The following is a 19,318-nucleotide window of genomic DNA, read 5'->3' on the forward strand; positions in this document are numbered from 1 at the left end:
TGCGTATGAGTGTGCCTCTAGAAAATCGACCTGGAATCACAACGGCTTTGTTTTACAGACCATCTGAATAATTAACAGTAAGTCTCCCGCATCAACGAAGTGAATGCAATTAAATTAAAGACCTATATTGAAAATGAAAAACAACACTAATAGAGTCTTCTGTTATCACTTGTGGTTATCTGTTACCTGTGTTATCATTTTCTGATCTGGTATATATATATTTTTTATGTTAACTTGCTGAGATGTATTCAGGCAATTTAGCAGAATGGTTTTATGGATGCCAATATCAATTCGTCCGGCAGTCGGTCCTCTACTTTGGAAGTAACGTTGAATCACTTAGGAGAGAATTATGACTAGGGATGTGTACCAAGTGGAACGTTTCAAAGTAAAATAAACGTGTAATTGCTCTCTGCTGGACAAACTTTATAACATACGCTGCTGCAGCTATATTTGCAATATGCGTATACTGACCACAACAACGTATCTGTCGGTCATGCTTATTTACAAACCCATATGTTGCAAAAGCTTCAGTTTCCAGAAAGCTTGTTCGTTGGAAGGTATCGTGAACAAGTGCCTAAATAGGACATAGAAGCTGCATGGTCTATGTCAAATTGTTCATCCATCCACATATCGGACATCATTTATTCATTATCTAGAACCCAGTAGATTGTCCCATACTCATATTGGAAAGAATCCATTCACATGTGCTCATATAGAGTAGATGGTAGCTGAAGGATGCAGGACGTCAATACTCTATGTGATGCGTGCTGCATTATTCTCTGACACGCCAGACGGCGTACAGAGAAAGAATGCAGCCGCACTCGAGGCCTATGCGTGCTGTCGACGATAAAAATGCTCTCCAGCTACTTCTGCTATGTCTGCTCCCCTGTTTTGATGAGCGGGTTAAGTTCGTTAGAGAGTTTGAATCGAGGCCTCTTCCAGAGATTCTGCAGATGCCATAGTTGATACTCAACGTGCCGTACATGCCAGTTTATTGGTGCACCGATGGTGTCATCATTTATGCCGTTCAGACAGTTTTGATTGCCAACTGACGATGTCCAACACAATTATTACAAATTCAATTTTTGTCAGTCAAGTAGTTCTCGCGTTCCAGACGCTGGGCCATCTGAATAGTCTGTTTAGCCTCAGACCGAGTCAACTGCTACATACGCCCCTGTCCCTGCACTGAGGGCAGTCTACTAACACTCCTTCTCCCCAACACACACACACACACCTACCTGTGTATGCGGTACAATTCAACGGTTCCAACAACCGCATAAAAACAACTTCAGAAATAACTCTCCTTTTTTATTGTATTTTATTCAAGCCGTCTTTTTTAATCCACTGTATCTGCCGTTAATCCTTTTGTGTGTATTTGCGTATTTGGTAACCCTACTGTAGGCTATACTGTAACAGTATGTTTTGGGCAGTGAGGGGGGAGGGGGCTGATGAGAGTGTGCCAGTTTTTTCCTCCCGTCCTCAGAGGGGCGGGGTCCACATGGCACATCAACACGAGCGGCTTGCCGCAGATGTAAACCGGTGTCTCACACTTGGTTTCCACTGACTCGGACCGCTCCCTTCGCCTGTTAAACTAGTATTATACCACTTTTTAAAATTTTTTTATTTGTATTATTAAGTACCGTCACGTTTTTTCTTTCTCCGAAAGTGTCCGAGCCTCCGGTCGGTCTGAGCCCGGCGGCCGTTTCACGGGGACAGTATGATGTGAATACGGAGAGCTGGAGGAGCACCGGGAAGCTGCGAGTCATATGATATGTATGTATGTGCTACTTACTCAATATTACACTAATTTAGAGTCCATTTGCGGCGAAGCGTCCCACGTATTCACCCTAAACGCAACAACGGTATGCGTAGAGTGCCGGTTGGGACTTGTAGTTTTTTTGTGGTATCAGCGTAATATTCATCCTCAGTCACTTCCGCAGAGAGTTTAGAGTGAAGAATACTTTTTTTTTTATTGTTTAAGTGGCGACATCACTGTGAGAACTTGTATCATTGATACAGTATGTGTTTTCCTTAACACGTGACCCCACCCCTTAGTGATATAAAGTGTTTTATTACAAAAACACAAGTTGTAAGAAATGTGAGAGATGAGAATGCTGTGACGTTTTCCACGCACTGTGGTGAAAAGGTGATTTTATTATTATTTTTTCTCTCCGGCGTTTGCAGCAAAGACACACCAACGTTTGCTCAAACCCCCCCAAGAAAACGGAATAAATATTTCAACACAAATTGCGAAAAAACAAAAATCCGGTGGCTCCCCCTGACTTACATTATGGATGCTGCATGCCGGGCCGTGATTGGCTGCAGCTTCTCTCTCTCTCTCCTATCCACCCAGCAACTCCCTATTCCTCATGCCATGGTGATTCTCTGCCTCCAAGGGGGAGGGGGAAGGGGGGCTTTCTCCGGAGCATCCGGCGTGGTTACCGTGGCAACAGCAGCCTGACCCTGGGGTTGTGCTGCCACAGCTATCACAAACTTGACCTGGATTCAGCATCCGAGGCGGGCAACATGCAACTTGGGGTGACTGACTTGCTTCTTCTTCCCCATTGTCGACAGTTGAGCGGTGCCAACGAGCTGCTGGTCCTGGATCAGGAATGATTGGCCAAATGTTCTCCTCAACTGAGTGATGGTGATGGTGATGATGATGATGATGATGAAGGTGCAGCTTCTGGAGCTGGATTACACAGCTGGAACTTTGTTGGTTTCCATGAACAGCAAAGTTCAAATATTAATGCAACAACAACAAATAAATCAGTTGTTGGCTTCTACAGTGTGAGGATTATGTGTAAGTAAATTAAGTCTCTTTGGGTTTTAGATTGTTGGTCTGTTGTTCAGGAAAATATTACGGCTATTTTATTGGTTGAACAATGAACAGTCAATTTGGGCAAACAGTTGGCAGATGAATTAATATAGAAAAGTTACGGCCCCTCCCCCGTTTCTTGGGACTTTTTTCGATGTCGGAAAAGCGAATGACTTGCATGATGGCATGTGTCTGGGCTGGAAGTCCACCTGAACATAGTGCCTACTTGGAACGTTTGCATTCCGACGGCTGATCCCTGCATCGTCCTTGGAACCGGCTAATGTTTATATCGATGTTTTTGGACATTGCTTTATAATATTCACACCGCGAAGGTGTTGCGCTTTTCCATGACAGCTTGGCCGCCTTCCACCAAACAAATCCCACGGCCAAATATCCCGTCCCTCACCTGGAGTGTGTGAGTGTGTGTGTTTGTGTGTGTGTGTGTGTGTGTGTTTGTTTAGAACTAGGTTCCTGGAGGGATATTAGCAGATGATGTGGATTTAGACGCAGTAAAATGTTGGTGTTAGTGGATTTTGCGGCCCACTGCTCGACTGTAGGCTCCCCCGAGGTGTCTTGTTGTCGGAGCCAGATTGTGAGGGAGTGCCTATTTCTGTCCTTTCTCCAAGAACCGCTCTCTCTCCATCTCTCCAACCCCCCCCCCCCCCGTTTCTCTCCGCCACTCGATGCAGAAGCCAAGCTAAGTCAGCCTATGTGCTTCTCTATCTGTCCGTCATTGTGATCGCTCCTCTACAGCTCGGGCTGCAGACCTGAGAGCGCTTGGTGAACCTCCAAGGTACCAGCTAAGAGGCGCCAACACAGATTGGCAGTCTTCGTCCGTGAAGAGAAACCCAAAGCCTCTGCGGCTGTCAGTCGAGTCAACGTTAAGCCGGTCGGTGTTAATCGATCGCTTTGAATCTGTTTTTTTTTTCGAGCAACAATGCCAAACATTCCCAGATTCCAGCTTCTCGTTGATAGCCAACAGGTTATGTTTGACTTTTGAGACCAAATAAGTGATGACCGAGCACGCCGCTGCGTTCCTACGGCAGCCCAGAGTGGACAAACCAAACGCTGGCTCCAGATAGAGCCATTCACGTTCTCCTGCACGGTTGGCACGCCAACCTCTATCACTAGATGCCGCCAAATCACACACTGGCCCTTTTTAATTAACTACAATGTGCATGCGCCCCCTGAAGAATAGGCCTTTTTAAAAATGCTGGCATGAATTCTTGCCAGAAAAAAAAAGACACACAAAACAAAAACACAGCACAAGTAAACAATCGGGGCATGGAGACGCAGCGCCGTAGCTTCCCGCCTGCTCCACCAAGATCAGCCAGGAATACTGTTGCAGATGTCTGCATTGACCTTAGAAAAGGTCGTTGTACAGAAGCTGAGTTGTATTCATTCCCCGCGTGTCTCTCTTTTTAAAAGCCTCCTATTGTCTGTGCGTGCTTCGGTGGGGGGGGGGGCAGGGAAGGTCTGATTGTCCCAAAACCATGTGAGTCACTCGTGAACAATGCAATTCTCTGTCTTCCTCCCCGCTGCTCGCTGCACCTCAGAAATTAGGGCGTTTACAGCCAACTGCTGCTCTAACATGACAGCGGCGGCGGCGGCGGTTGCGTTCAGCTGATTGTGTTTCGAGGTGAGTTGAGGAATTCCTTCAATCCTCACCGCGATGCGTTGACGTCCGCCCCCACAGGATGGATTTCGTTGCTAACCCTTGATTCTAATACGGTTTGCTTTGTGTTGCAGATGTGATGGACCAGCAGAGGGCGCTACACTCGGGTTGCCTGGTCTCGGGGGTCCGAACGCCTCCTGTCCGCCGCAACAGCAAGCTGGCCAGCCTGGGGCGCATCTTTAAGCCCTGGAAATGGCGGAAAAAGAAAAACGAGAAGCTGAAGCCCCCTGCGAGTGAGTGAGCGAGGGAGAGACGCTGTAATGCTTGTGCACACGTCACATGCTTCACGTGTTTGCATTTATTTATTTTCCATTAAAATGTTTGTGTTGTTTAGCCGCGGAGAAGAAGGCAGCTGCGCGACAGAAGAGAGATGACCTCGTCAGGAGGAACCCCGGGGAGACAGAGACAGGTGCAGAATGCGACAGACACACACACACGCACACACACGCACACGCACACATAATGTGACTCCGGGCTGATCACAGTTCACTTGTTCGGCCACATGATGCCCAGCCGCGTGGGCTTATTCCTGTCTTCTCCTGCTGTGCACTGTATGCAGAGTTGGATCTGGCCTGCGGGGGCAACGTTGAGGATCCAGACACCCCGACTCAGTCCGACGCCGAGGACGCAGACGAGGAGCCCGCGGCGCCTCTGGCCAGCGCCAGCGAAGACCTGGGCAGCGATTTCGAGGTGTCAACAGGTAGAGTAGGGTTGTTTGTCACACTCCCAGTTTTTAAAGGCCTCGAAGATTAAAACTGCATTAGGCAGTTCCACATACTTGCATTACAAATGGGTAAAACAAGGGAACTTAAAGCTGCTCTAATCAATATTTATATACAGTATAACAACGGGTAACAGACTCGGTTCCCTTCCGTTTCCAGGTCAGTTTTTAACGAAAAGATAAACCCACTGTACACGAACTGCCCAGCACCGTTTGCATCCTAGTCACAATTTTAAATAAATAAAAAATGCTTAATGAGAGGTGGGAAGAAGGTCAATTTAGATTTCCTCATTGATCATATGTAACATTTTGTAATTTTTACAACTTTTCAGTTGTATGTACATCTGTTGGTTGTACCCACGAAAATGCAATCAATGGAACTGTTTTAAAAACAAAACAAAAGGAAAATTATTAAAATAAGTAAAATAATAATCTCAAGTCAAGCAACAAAATTGGTTTGTCCAACAACAGACATATATTGGTGGTGCACAGTTACGTAGTTACTAAGTCACTTAAATCGATACTTTATATTTAAGATATAGAGGGAATCCTCCATGCTTTTATTTCTCCGGCAATTCACGAGTAAATCCTTGGATTTTCCCTTGTTAACATAAAAAGTGTTCCGTTTTTCTTAAGTTTTGATTTGATTTATTTTGGCTCCTGCTCATGATTTAAGACGATAAAATGATTGATTCAACTCAAACTGTTGGTTTGAATGAAACGCCATGTGTCCTCACTGTCCACTAGGTGGAGACAGAGACCTCCTGAACAAGCCAAACCTTTGCATCACCATTGCTGATGGTCTCGTTTCAGTGCAAGATGTGACTGAGGATTCGAAGTCGCCCGGAGGTTCCGGTCAGAGTGAAGACGGAGAAGACGAGAGCGTCTTGCTGAGCGACCGCAGTGACGAGCTGCCGACGGGGAAGGTGGAGGCCGCTGAAGGGAAGCAGGAAGTGGCGACGGCAGCAGTGGCGACGGCAGCAGTGGCGACCCCGCCCCGACGGGCCGTTGCTTCTCCTCCACCCAAAGTGCCGGTCAAACTGCTCCCAAGACACGGCAGCCTAGACTGTGAGTTCCTCGCGAGGACCACGATGCAAAGGCCCTGCTGGTTTTGCAGCAGTGATCTCACACTGATGGCTTTCCTTCCCAGATGCTCCATCAGTTCCAGTTAAGAAGTCTCCAGCCACCTTACCCAGGAACTTCACTCTTCCCAAAGACCCCCACGGCTCCCTGTTGAGAGGCAGGATCCTCACACCCGCCGGGTCCCCGCACCTCGGGTCACTGCACTCGCAGCTGCCCCCCAGCTGCATCATTGAGGAACTGCACCGCGCCCTGGCCACCAAACACAGACAGGACAGGTCAGACCTCACACATGCACTGGAAATATTGAGTTGCCTTTTGTTAGTATAGTTTCTATTCCATAGGTGGAAGATCTACAATATATGAGACTTTTTTTAAAATTATAAAATGAAAAACGAATCATTAATAAATAATAGGATATTTTCCCTGTGAGAATAAATATTTAAGGTCTTTGTTTGAAGAAAACTATAATCCAACCCCAAGACCTGTAGTGCACTGACAGGCACAGTCCTCCTACTGGGGTCCGGGGTAACATTTTACTCCCTGGCAATATTATTCTATGAAATTTAAATGACTACATATGAATAATGTTCTGGTTCCGTATGAACCTGGCCAATCACAGTTGAGAATTCCCAGAGTCCGTGCTATGATGAAGTTGTAATTGACAGACTTGTCTTGTGTGCTGTTGTGAGCTCAGTTTTCAGACAAAGGAGGCGCGCTCCTCTCTGAAGCGCCGGCTGGACGGCCGTCTCTCCCGCACATCCAGCACAGAAAGGGAGCCCGCCGGGGAGTCGGGGAGCAAGAAGGAGTCCGATGAGAACAAGGAGAACTGGCGCCTGGACGAGTACCTGAACGACCAGGACAGCTGGAACGACTCTGTCATCTCCGGTGAGTCTGGTATGCAGTAAGCGGTAACGCGCTTTGCCGTCGTCTGCAGCTTTCTATATGAGTCGGGTAACGAGGCGGCGTAATCTCCGCCGATGTTTGTTTACAGCGAGGGCGTTGCGTTTCGGCGGGCCTTCAACATCTGCTCCGGTGGCTTAATTCTCGGGGCATCCATGTGGGTCAGTGGTGCACAGCCGCCTGCGGTTTAACTTGTCTGTGACCCCGGAGGGAATGAAAATATGAGCCGTGGAGTTATGATGGAGGCCACAGACATGCACGCCTCCGGCAGGAGTGCGATGCAAATATCTGATGGCTACAGGGACAGGAATGCAAATGTGTGATGAAAAAAAATATATATATATATACTGTATATTACAATGAATTATAAATTGACAAGATTTAAGGTCAGATAATAAAAAAACATGTACTCTTTATTTATCAGTTATGCTACAAAACTAACTAAATTGCAACCCATTCACGCAGACTCAAGGCTGTGACCTTTGTCAAAGGTGGCTCCTCTAAATAGTTTGAGTTTTTTAAATGTATTTGTGTATGTGTGTGTGTGTATATATATATATATATATATATATATATATATATATATATATATATATATATATATATATATATATATATATATATATATATATATATATATTGAAGCCCTTGTATCACACTGATAACACTATGTGCATATTCTTATTGAAACAAGTATGCATGCAGGTATTTCATGGATGAGGTGTTATGTCTTATGAGAAAAAGCCCAAAAGCATGCCATGTGGTGACTGGCAGAACCACTGTGGCGCCGCTGACCTTAACTTGTGCTCCACCGCGACAGGCACCCTCCCGCGCAGGATGCGGAAGGAGCTGCTGACTGTGAAGCTTCGGAACCGGCCCAGCAAGCGGGACCTGGAGGACCGCAACATCTTCCCTGTGCGCAGCGACCAGGAGCGGCAGGAAATCCGGCAGCAGATAGAGACGAAGCTGGCTAAGTGAGTCCCTCTGTGTGTGGACCCATATCGGTTATTAGTTCCCACCCCAACCTTCCCCCCCTCCTCCGCCCCATCTATGTCCCTTCATCACTCAGCATCCCTGTTGTCTATACTTTTTCGCCATCCCCTAACAAACGGTCTTTCCTTAAACGCACCACTGTTTTTTGTTTTGGTCTCTATACACGGCGCACAATGGTCCCAAAAACAATTCTCTCACTTTGGTTGGTCCTTACCTCGTCTCAAATAGCAAAACCTGTTTTTTCCACAGTGCCGTGTCAGCACAAGAGAAAGGGCAGGCTCCACACATTATCATTCTGGTATATTTGTTTAAACCAGTCACAACTGTCTTGGAAAGTGCCAAGTACAGCAACAAAGTTCAGCTCAAAACGATGCGCTGCTCAGTGCTGCGTAGAAATTGAGACCATAAACTCAAATAAAATGAAAATGAGTCATTTTCCCATAGACTTCTATACAATCAGACTTTTTTTTTTTACAACCAGAGGACCCCTGCTGGTCAGTAGAGAGAATGCACGTTTTAAGACTCGTTCGCATCAGCTTCACTCTGAAAAAATGGAGGTTGGCGCCTGGTATTAGCACACCTAATCACAGTACAGTAACCCGCCACAACGATGATAAGTAATATGAGAATAAGAAAATGGGAACAAATCAATGCATTGTATCCATTATCATCCTCTGTCACTCACAATCATCATGCCATCTTTAGATCCTCAATGACTTCTCCAACTAACATTTCGATGCACAAAATGTTACCTTTTAATCTGTTTTAATAGACACAACAAAGGTTCCTCTCCGTAGCTTTTCTGGGTCAAGTGTTCTGGTTTTTTGGAGTGTGGAACAGGATTTTCTGAAAGGCAGAGGAGGAATGCAACAGAGAACATAATCGTATTTGTCGTGTTACGTAAAAGGCCATTGGCTGGTATTATGGTGACTTAAATAGGATTAACAGTCAAATCAGGTTTGTTTTTAGGGAATAATACAGTAGCAGGATGTGCTGGTGGGCCTAAGCAAAGCTTGACTCACTTTTGGTACCAGTACTTTTCTCTATTTAATTTTCCATCCCGGACAGTACCCACCTCAACCAAAGTAGTATTATAGAAAGTACCAGGCGTCGGGTACTATTTGGTTATGGTGTATGAACCGCTACCCCGTAGCTGTGCCTAAATTGTATGAAAGTGTGTGAATGTTAGTTACTCTTGATGGGCAGGTGGCACCTTGCATGGTAGCTCCTACCATCAGTGTATGAATGTGTGTGTGAATGATGTCATGTAGTGTTAAAGCGCTTTTAGTGGTCCGAAGACTAGAAAAGCGATATACAAGTACAGGTCCATTTACCATTTACCATATTGGATTTCGGTTGGCCATGTGGCCTGACATCAAAAGTCCAAATTAATGAATATGTTAACTCTGTCTGCTGGTTGTGTAGCCAATGTATGCGAATGCTAAAAATAACAGTTTGTTGCACCGCCCAAGTGGCCAACACCCCCCACCCCACCCAAAATAATACAACAGGTTCAAATCGATTGATAGATTGATACTTGTCTACAGTATGTAAGCATTAGTTAACGTAACTGAGCAAACGAGTCCATGGTGCGTTTAGTGGCTTTTCAGGAGACGCTAGTTAGCTTTTTAGGTGTCTGTCTTTTTGGAGGAACAGGATCAGGTGCCTTCATGTTTGCCTCAGGTGGGTGTCTTCCCTTGAGTTGGAGAGGAATCCCGAAAAGAGATTGTTCAGTTCAGTTCAGTTTATTTTGTATAGCCCAATATCACAAATTACAAATTTGCCACAGAGGGCTTTACAATCTGTACACATACGACATCCCTGTCCCAGGACCTCACATCAGATCAGGAAAAACTCCCCAAAAATAACCTTTCACAGGGAAAAAAGGGAAGAAACCTTCAGGAGAGCAACAAAGGAGGATCCCTCTCCCCGGATGGACAGATGCAATAGATGTCATGTGTACAGAATGAACAGCATTACAAAGTTACATAAACACATTACATGAATATGACAATGTATGAATGGAACTCCAATCCATGAAACAGAAGGAGGTAGAGAGGAGGGGGCGGGGCATCAGCAGGGCCAACGCGGGAGGCCGGCTCAGGTCCAATGGACCCTATGAGACGTGAAGTCACAAAGACTCCGGGGAGGAAGCAGAGTTAATAAGGTGCAATGGAGAGATGTAAATTCATCCATAAGGAGAGAGAGAAGAGGAGAGAGGTGTTCAGTGTATCCTAAAACATCCCCCAGCAGCCTGTAAGCTTATAACAGCATATCAAGGGGCTCGACCAGGGCAAACCTGATTCACCCCTAACTACATTGGAGGTTATTACCCCCCCATTTTATCCCCCCCCCCCCTTTTATTTATTTTTCAGCACGGATGTATTTATGTACTGTTCACAGTGTTGCATGCTTCTATCGACGAGGAATAAGAGCCCTTGTAGTGGATACCCAAGCGATTTATTTTTCCTGCCACAGATGGTGCTGGAGAGGTGTCAGAGTCGTCGCTAAGATATCAAACTCATTTAATTATATAACAAGCGATGGTCAGTTTCTTTCATCAGCCATGGAGCAGCTCCAGAAAGTGACATAACATCGCAGATGGTTTCATTTTCACTGGGTCGCTCAAGTTAAATTAGGATTGTGTGTAGAGCTGTTTGAGTAGAAGGTACAGTGCAAGTAACTCAAAACTGTACTTAAGCGCAGTACTGTAGTACAGGTGATGCAGTTGGTCACTTTGCACCTATGAGCCTCTAAAGTTGATTTATAAATTGTTTAATGATTCCTGCGTTATGCCACAAAAAACTACCTTCATTATATAAGTATGGTAATGAATAATTGGAAAAATTACAAGGAATTTTAGTACATGCATTGTTGAAATGCAAATGTACCTATTTGTTCATGTATTATACTTCAAAGCTATAAATCTGAATATTCCAGTGCTGTTTGTTGGCAAGAATCGATACATTACATAACACAGGGGTTACGATTCAATATTGTGTGATATGTTGCGATACTGTAATGAAGGCAATAAATCACGATGCATTCTATTTTTTTAATGTAGAATGGCTCAGAAGGAAAGTATGAGAATTGGCTTTAGGGACGCAAAATGTATGGATGTAAACGGAATATAGTTTTTGAACTACAATCTGAAGTATTTGCTTGCTTGCAAAAGTAGCAGCCTCTTCATCAATATCGGAAATAATGATTCCATAATTTGTGCTGCATGAAGGTCACTGAGTCAATGAACTCCAGGGAGAACTACAATCTGAAGTATTTGCTTGCTTGCTTGCAAAAGTAGCAGCCTCTTCATCAATATCGGAAATAATGATTCCATAATTTGTGCTGCATGAAGGTCACTGAGTCAATGAACTCCTGAAGACTGGAGCGCCCCCCCCCCCCCCCCCCCCCCCCCCCCCCCCCCTCCTGGCGTGTCCCGGGTGTGGCTTCATTACATACCGAGTGCCATCAAGCGGCAAATTAGTGGGATGAAGACTTTGAACCGCGAAAGGAAAGAGAGTTGGTTTCCCATTCCTGTCTGACCACAAGGAGAGCGGGGGAAACAGAACGGTGAGTGTTTGGCCTCATTCATTTCCAAGCCAAGCCGTTTGCTCCCCACTTTGCAACCTAACTGAGTGATGAGTAAGGCAGGGTGACATTCAGGCAGGCATAAATAAACCTTCCCGTGAGCTTTATTTTTCCGGGCCTGGCATCGCGTCTCTCCATGTGCTCCATTTTCCTCTGTCCTCACCCAAGGCATTTTCACAGATGCTTGTCAATCTGGATAGCTGGAGTCGCTTCACGTGCGTCCCGTGTATGTGACGTCGTCCTGAAACCAAGGCCCTCTCCAAAGACATGCCTCGGCCAATGTGAGCTTCTCCTCCGTGTGCATGTTGGACGAATTCCAGCGGGGGGACGCGGAATGGCAAAAGGCATTATGCAGCATTAATTACTGGACTTTTGTACATACCAGAGGGGATGCTGGAAGCACTGTCTGCGGGGGGGGGGGCAGGGGGGGGGGGGGCATTAGAGTGGGACACAGCTACATTCCAAACACTACATACTGCTTATGTAAACTGATTACCCTTGTATAATGAAAACGGGAAGGGATCAATTATGTGTCATAAGGGGGTGACGATGGAACACAGGGTTCGGGACCGTATGCACCACACAGTGCTGGTTAAAGAGGTCAGAGCAGCGCGCCTGTTGTTGTGAGCTTGTTGGACATATGGATTGCTCAATTGCAGTTCGCTCGATGACTCGATTACTTCTCTGGCCAGAGCACCTATGCTTATTGGCACTTCAGTGAGGGGACATCAGTTAGAGATGTATGGCGCTATTTACTGTCATGTATTCTTCTCGTCAACCAAATCCAATGGAAAAGCCAGCAATCGACGTGTCCCCTCTATCAGTGCCGGATGTATCTCATTCGTTACAAGCTCTTTAAAGCCGAACAGTGAGCCACACTGTTCCACTGGGCGGCCTCCTTCATTACCCTGAAAACAAATACACTGTACTTTATTTTTTTATTTTTTTCCATTTAACCACACACCTGCTGCCTTTTCAATATCTCCTATTGCACAACATGGGTATTAATCCGCTGTTGAACATAGTCCCCAAAAAGTATGCTCATAACTACAGTGCCCATCGTTTTAGAGGTTGTTACTGAGCCTGTTTAAAACAAAAAAAGAAATGAAACTGATCGACAGACACGTTTTAAAAAAATATATATTTTTATTTTACTGTTGTCGCAGGGTCAATGCACAACACAAGTTGTACCAGATAGAAGTACAAGCTAATTATCTGGGTGACGTTACAGAGATGAAAGATCAAAACCTCACACATACCAAAAAAAGAACAGACGGAATAAAACACCAGTCAAAAACTGACTTTTAATGAGAATTTCTGACAATCCCCAAAATAGAATAGCAGTAGCTGTGGAATCTCTTCCTCTCTGAATAAAATGATCTTCCTTGTACCTTTTTTAAAATAAAAAAAAGTAAAATGTTCACGTACACTGGGCATGCGCGTGACGGTGTAAACAGGAAGCTGTTGTGCAGAATTTAACTGCGCAACAGCTGCTAGTATAGACAACAAGGCAAGTAACGCCTTAAATTCATCGTCCATGTTGAAACGTAGACCTGGCTGGTTGTGTTCTTTCTGGAAAAGGGTGACGTGATCGGGGGGGGGGGGCATGTCCATAATCAAGTAGCGAACAAGGGCATCTACGTTTTTTTTAATTTTATTTTCTAGTGAATAAAAACAAACCTCATTAATCTCGGCCCTCACAACCTCGGCCCTCACAACAGTCACTACACATAATTCTGTGCTACCTCCTTAAGGATCTAGAACGAGCTACCGGACATTTTTACTGCGTAATCCAATCCTGTGCCCGACGTTACCGTCTGCATCCCCGGCTCAGCTCTACCAGGTGCTCTTGCTTTCAAGCCCGACAAGTATCAGCGTGGTGAACTGACTCAGACCGCCATTGTCTTTGGGGGTGACGGCACCGTTTGCTCGTCTGCCAGCGTCTCCGAGCCCCCTCGCACAGTGGCAAGAAAAAAGCAAAAAAGCTGAGAGGTTACCCCGGGCAAGGGCAGCTGTTTGTGCAACATCAGGAACAAACAGAACAATCAGTCTCTCTCACCTTGACTCCTGTGCAGCAATCGTGCCAGGCAACGTGATGCCGAAGCATTTACATGAGTTAACTCTTTTGAAGAGTCGACATCGAAGGGAAAGTAAATGATTTTATGAGGCAGAAACTCTTGGCTTTTACTTTCCGTTTGTTGCTGGCGGAGATGACGACGACACAGAACAGAAAAGGGGCGTAGCTGTCGGTTAAAACTGGTCGTGGCTCAAGAACTGGCATCCATAGAAAAGTTTTGGTCTCACCTTGAACATGTGATCAGGCGCTTGTGTTGACGTTTATGAGAAAATTACCCTGCTTCTCAGTAACCTCAGTAAACATTGTAGACATGAGTTTATGGTCTCAATCTCTAGTTTCAAGTATACTTCAATACAGCATGATCATTTAGTAAATGATGGTCCACCAGCAGGGTATGCTTAGGCCGAGGCTGCCTTGTGATTGACAGGTAGGTGTTGTTGTCTGTGTTTTCGTCTTAAAGCTTTCGCCCACTCCCAGTGTCACTTGAGTTCATTTCGTAACATTTTGGAGGCCTGACTTGTCATCTTTAGAGTTCGGTTGTGCTGAGCTCCGCCATCTCGTGTCACTTCTGGTTGCAAAAAAACAAACAAGATGGCGATGGCCAAAAATGCCAAACTTGAAAACTGTAGTCCACAAACAAACCAAAGGGTATCGTCTCCGTGACCACGTCCACTTCTTATGTACAGTCTATGGTTATGATCCAATAAAGTAAGGCATGTTATGAGATTAATAAATCCCCACTTTTGTCATCGTCTCTGCCATCTCGACTGTAAGGGTGCCAGGAGGGACAATTGAAGACACGCCTGCCTGACAGAGATTTACTTTTAATGGCATTTCATGACCCTGGTTTCAACATGTAAAAGGTTCTGCAGGACCTGCTGGACAGACTTCTTGGCAAAAGCACTTTTAATAAGTGAAAGCCTTTCGATACGTACGTTACAATGATATATGCTCGTACTTTTATCCTTTTGTCTTGTGGTATGGTGAAAAAAACAACATGACAATGAAACATTTGCTAGATGCACTGACCTCATTACTCTCTTTTGTCATGTTAAAATATGATTATTGAAGGAGTTTGCCGATTTAAGTGCCATTGTCATGATTCTTCCACACAGCCTCACTTATAGTGCACGTTTCCACTTTACTGCAGTGACGTTCTTGGGATGTACACACACTGTCTTCCTAACACTCAACACAATGGTGCAAAAAGAGACAGTGACTTTGACCTTGTGACATAATCTTGTTAATCATCACAACCAAGTTACACATTTAGAAAACTCTTTTTTTAATTGTTATTCTTCCATGCACTTAGATAGAGAATAAAGAATGTTACAAATGCGTGTGTCAAATGGCATCAAAAGACCCCAAAATGAACAAAGGCCGGTGTTTATACAGTCAGTACATGTGACCATCATTGTTGTGCTGTGCTCTGTTTGTTTGTGCCGTGATGCAACACGTCTGCGTGGCATGTTGCATTGATTTGCGTTACTTAAGCGCGGCACTCTGCAGCAGCAGCGGGCCGGCCCCGGGAGAGCAGAAGGGAACCCTCTGTTTCTAAATATAGCTCGCATTGGCGAAATGCTGCTGCAGTAGCAGCCATAATCAATGGGCTGTGTACGTCACAGGCCAGATTGCCTTTTCCCTCTGACCCGGTCCCCCACTGATGGAGAGATTACATTTCCTCCCCTGCTTCGCTCTGATTGGACCATGCCCACTCCCCTGCGGCGCTCTTCTGGAGAGCCAGACACTGCGATGAGCCACATCTCCATCACTGTTGCATACTTTTATGCGGGCACCCTTCAGCTCGAAACCCCTCAGTTGAGGACATTGTTATATATCCTTTATGACACTGCTGAGATTTCTGGGAAGCTGTGAGAGATCACAATTACATCCCTACATAGCAGGGGGGAAACAAGTCATCGCTCTCCATTGATGTATTGCGTGAAGGCGCCTCCTGGTCACCAGCTAGCAAACAGTAGTGAGGGATCCTCGTGTGCTGAAGCATTTTCTCCAATGATCCGTTTGAGGCTTCTCTATTTTTATACGTCTTCACTGAAACATTTTGCCATAGTTCGGACGCTATCTTGCGGTCCAGCTCGAAAGGACAAAGACTGCAAGATGCTGTTTGAATGGACCAATACACACCTCACATGTGTGAACAGAAACCATGGTTTTATAGAAATAATTGGTTGGTGGCTCCATTTGTGGAAGGGCCAGATAAGCTTTGTCTAAATGTCAAAGTTCCGTCCGGAAGTTAACAACGCAATTAAATATTTAAATAGTACTAATACTAAAACTCCAGTATGCAGATAGTCACAGGAGCATTGGTCAGGAAGCTACTCAGCATTTGCCCCGGTCCGATGAGCCATGGTTAATAATTGGATATTTGCGGCACACAGTCCAATTTGAGCTGACACCACAAATTGTGTGAAGCAGGGCAGAGCGACAAACCACAGCTGCCGTCCAGGGCCACTATAAATACCTCGCCATACAGCAGCTGACTGCGAGACAGCAACATTAGCTTTGCGGAATTCAAAACCGCATTCCACGCTAGCAGTGCGTACAGATTTTGCCAACACTATAGTATGCAAATAAAAGCAAAAATATACATTGTGCCAAAAAAATACCCAGATTTGGAAAGTATGCATCAGATCAGTCTACCTGGCCTACTGTCTCCCAGAATGCAAAGCGCTGCAACGGCACAGTCTACAGTCACAAAAACAGTGATCAAGAAGTTTTATACAATTTCCATTCGCCAGTTTCGTAAAAAATAAATTCTGAGAATTCCTGAGGCGCAAACATTTTTAAGTGTGGATTTCGCGTTTTTTACCAAAAATGTATGGGTGAATTGAAAATGAGCGCAACAGCAAGCTGGTGCCTGTGGGGGCAGCTGCACGCTGACGGACCCGCTGGGAGCCGGGTGCAGTTACCTCAAGAGTTGAGGTTGCTGGTCTGTAGTAGGCGGTAGCGAGTACAGCCTCAGTCTTTAAGTCTGGCATATTGCCAGTGAATTATCCATCTGGAGTCACTCCTAACTCTGAATATCTAGATGCTGTGGAAAATGGGTTCAGACAGATTTTCAGCCAAATTGGTCCTCCACAAAGGCCAGAAAGAAACCACCAGTGGTCAAAGCTCCAGGAGCTGTATTGATAATTTCATGAATGAATCTTTAATCCTTTCTGAAAACCTTTTTTAAATGATATTTCTATGAGCGGTACTCAACACAATGGTCATTTCCAAGGCAACCAAGGCTGTCGGTTGGCGGCTGGCTGCTCTACCTTGTTGAACTGCAGGGAATATTTTCTGTTCAGACAACCAGTTCAAACTGTGCCACCGAATGGCAAGAAAAGTAACTTCTCAAGGAAATCTCTCGCTGCTGCTATTTTGATCCCAGTTGTTTTTTTTCTGGTGAAGAGTGGAGAGAGTCGTCGAGTGTCCTCTGCCCCATGGTTACTTGGAGAAAGAGGGAAGCTTTTTAATTTACGGAGGCAAAATGCTGCCTTTGATAACAAAAGAAAATGCTTGGCTTATTTTTATAATTTAAAACAGTTCTTTTTAAAACCAGGAAATGTTCCTTTTTATAACCAGTTTCTTTTTTTTATTTACTCATGTACACAATTATTCTTTTTTGTTAAGAAAAATAACAAATTACTTAATCTTGTCCTATCACAACACAAATCAATGTATCTTGTACAACAATAAACTTTTTCCCGTTAACCGGTGAACACCGTGAGAGGTGGTATGTTATGGTCCCTTATGATATAACCAGATTAGGTACATTTTTTGTTATAATAATAGGAAACATATGTCATAACATGATCAATATGAGGATAATATCCTGTAATGTTGATTATTACTTGTGATAAGTAAAAATATATTAGAATGATGTTGCTTTCAGTATGCTGCTAAATTACAACAAATAACCTGTTGAATATACAACATTAATTTATTGAACATTGTTACGCTTGCTGTTTTCAACTGTTTAACTACCAAAACAAATTCCCTGGGTGCAATATGTTATGCAATGTGTTATTTTTTAAATCTTTTTTAATGATACATTGTGCAGCCCCAATGAACATCCTGTTATAACCAAATGAAATCTAGTCTATATTTGAAGCTAGTTGCCTTCTTAATGTCATTAAGCCAAAAGTGGTAAAACAAATAGTGTAGCAGTAGCACAAGTAGAGAGGGGATCATGACGAGCCATGAAGACAATGAACATAAGTCGAATGTTTTCTGACATTACCCACCAAGAGCTACTGGTCTTACCCGACCAAATCAGGCTGAGCAAAACCCATAATGACGACACTGGCGCAAAATGGCAGTCTGCAAGTCTAAACTGTTATTTATATTCCTTACCTTTTCTTATATGTACTTATGTGGTTGTGATTGATAGTTGTGGAACTGGTCCCACCAGCTCCCCCTCACAGAGAACCTGATTCGGTCTGTTTACAAGTGAGTCAAAAGCGTTATATTTTAGCACGTAGATGTTTTAGTGTTCATTTGTGTAAAACGTATTTTACACACTTGACGTTTCTCACTGTGGGGGTGCTGTTGTCTTTTTCTTTTTTCTCCCATTCTTTCTCATTTTTAAAAACAAAAACCAGCGTTCAAGACACTTGTTGAAAACCCTCCGACTCCCCCTCGTCCACCCACTGGGTGTGCCGACAGTCATTCGGGTGGGTTAAAATAAGGGTGGCAGCGTGTTGTTGTTTTTTTGTCTCTGCGCTTTCGCATGAGGAGCGTTTCTCCCAGGAAGTGCCTTTTCTGGGTTTCTATTTGTGGCTCTTTTATTTTTTTTTTATAGTGAGCAGCATCACAGGCGGGCATCCATCCAATTACAGGACTGGAGTTGGCAGATATTATAAAGCAGTCGGAGAGACGTAAGCACCGGATGACACAGCCTGCACATACTGTATATGGCATGAAATGAATGTCAAATTACATGTTGTCACCGCGATAGACCATCCCTGTCCCACATGCAGTAATTAACGTTATACAATGGGTTTTTTTTTTTTTCTGCCGAGGGATCAAGCTGCAAGAACCCTCTAATTGAAATGTCAAAAGTCTCAAAGCCTCAGCACCCACTCTATGAAAAGTGGTTGTTTTTACCCTCCTTTCTTCAGCTGTTTGATGGGTTTGCCGTGACATTTGGACATTCACATGTTCATCAGAGGATAGATTGAAATCTCGTTCGATGATCTCCTGTGAACATTTGTATTTGTCCATGTGTCTTCCCATCAACCTCATTCTCATTTTTAATGGTTTTGAATCAACTTGTGAACTGGCTACTTTTGAAACAACTTCCGTCTCAGATCTCGAGTTGCTAATCGGACTGTAAACAATGAGCAAAGTACGGAAAAAGGACGTCAAAGCCTGTATATCTGCTGGCTTCTCCAGAACCCAAGACCTATAGATCTGACAATGACTCGTGACTTCTGAAAATAATAACTTTTACACGTG

General features: G+C 44.5%; 1 protein-coding gene across 5 annotated transcripts in view; it reads left to right on the forward strand.

Moving 5' to 3' along the window:
* phactr3b (phosphatase and actin regulator 3b) overlaps nt 1-19,318 on the forward strand; it is a 35,134-nt gene that overhangs the window by 7,755 nt on the left and 8,061 nt on the right. The window contains exons 1-9 of one of the 5 annotated variants that reach the window (XM_034533852.1): nt 1,499-1,773; nt 2,575-2,803; nt 4,568-4,726; nt 4,828-4,902; nt 5,053-5,193; nt 6,028-6,282; nt 6,365-6,572; nt 6,992-7,182; nt 8,018-8,171. In XM_034533852.1, coding sequence (XP_034389743.1) covers nt 2,800-2,803; nt 4,568-4,726; nt 4,828-4,902; nt 5,053-5,193; nt 6,028-6,282; nt 6,365-6,572; nt 6,992-7,182; nt 8,018-8,171 — 1,187 coding nt within the window. In that variant the 5' untranslated portion in view covers nt 1,499-1,773; nt 2,575-2,799. Of the gene's footprint in view, nt 1-1,498; nt 1,778-2,574; nt 2,804-4,567; nt 4,727-4,827; nt 4,903-5,052; nt 5,194-6,027; nt 6,283-6,364; nt 6,573-6,991; nt 7,183-8,017; nt 8,172-19,318 lie in introns of those variants that run through there. The other 4 variants (XM_034533851.1, XM_034533853.1, XM_034533850.1 and 1 more) reach the window with 4 other exon arrangements.

This window comes from Cyclopterus lumpus, chromosome 5 (assembly GCF_009769545.1).
Source record: "Cyclopterus lumpus isolate fCycLum1 chromosome 5, fCycLum1.pri, whole genome shotgun sequence".
NCBI lineage: Eukaryota > Metazoa > Chordata > Actinopteri > Perciformes > Cyclopteridae > Cyclopterus > Cyclopterus lumpus.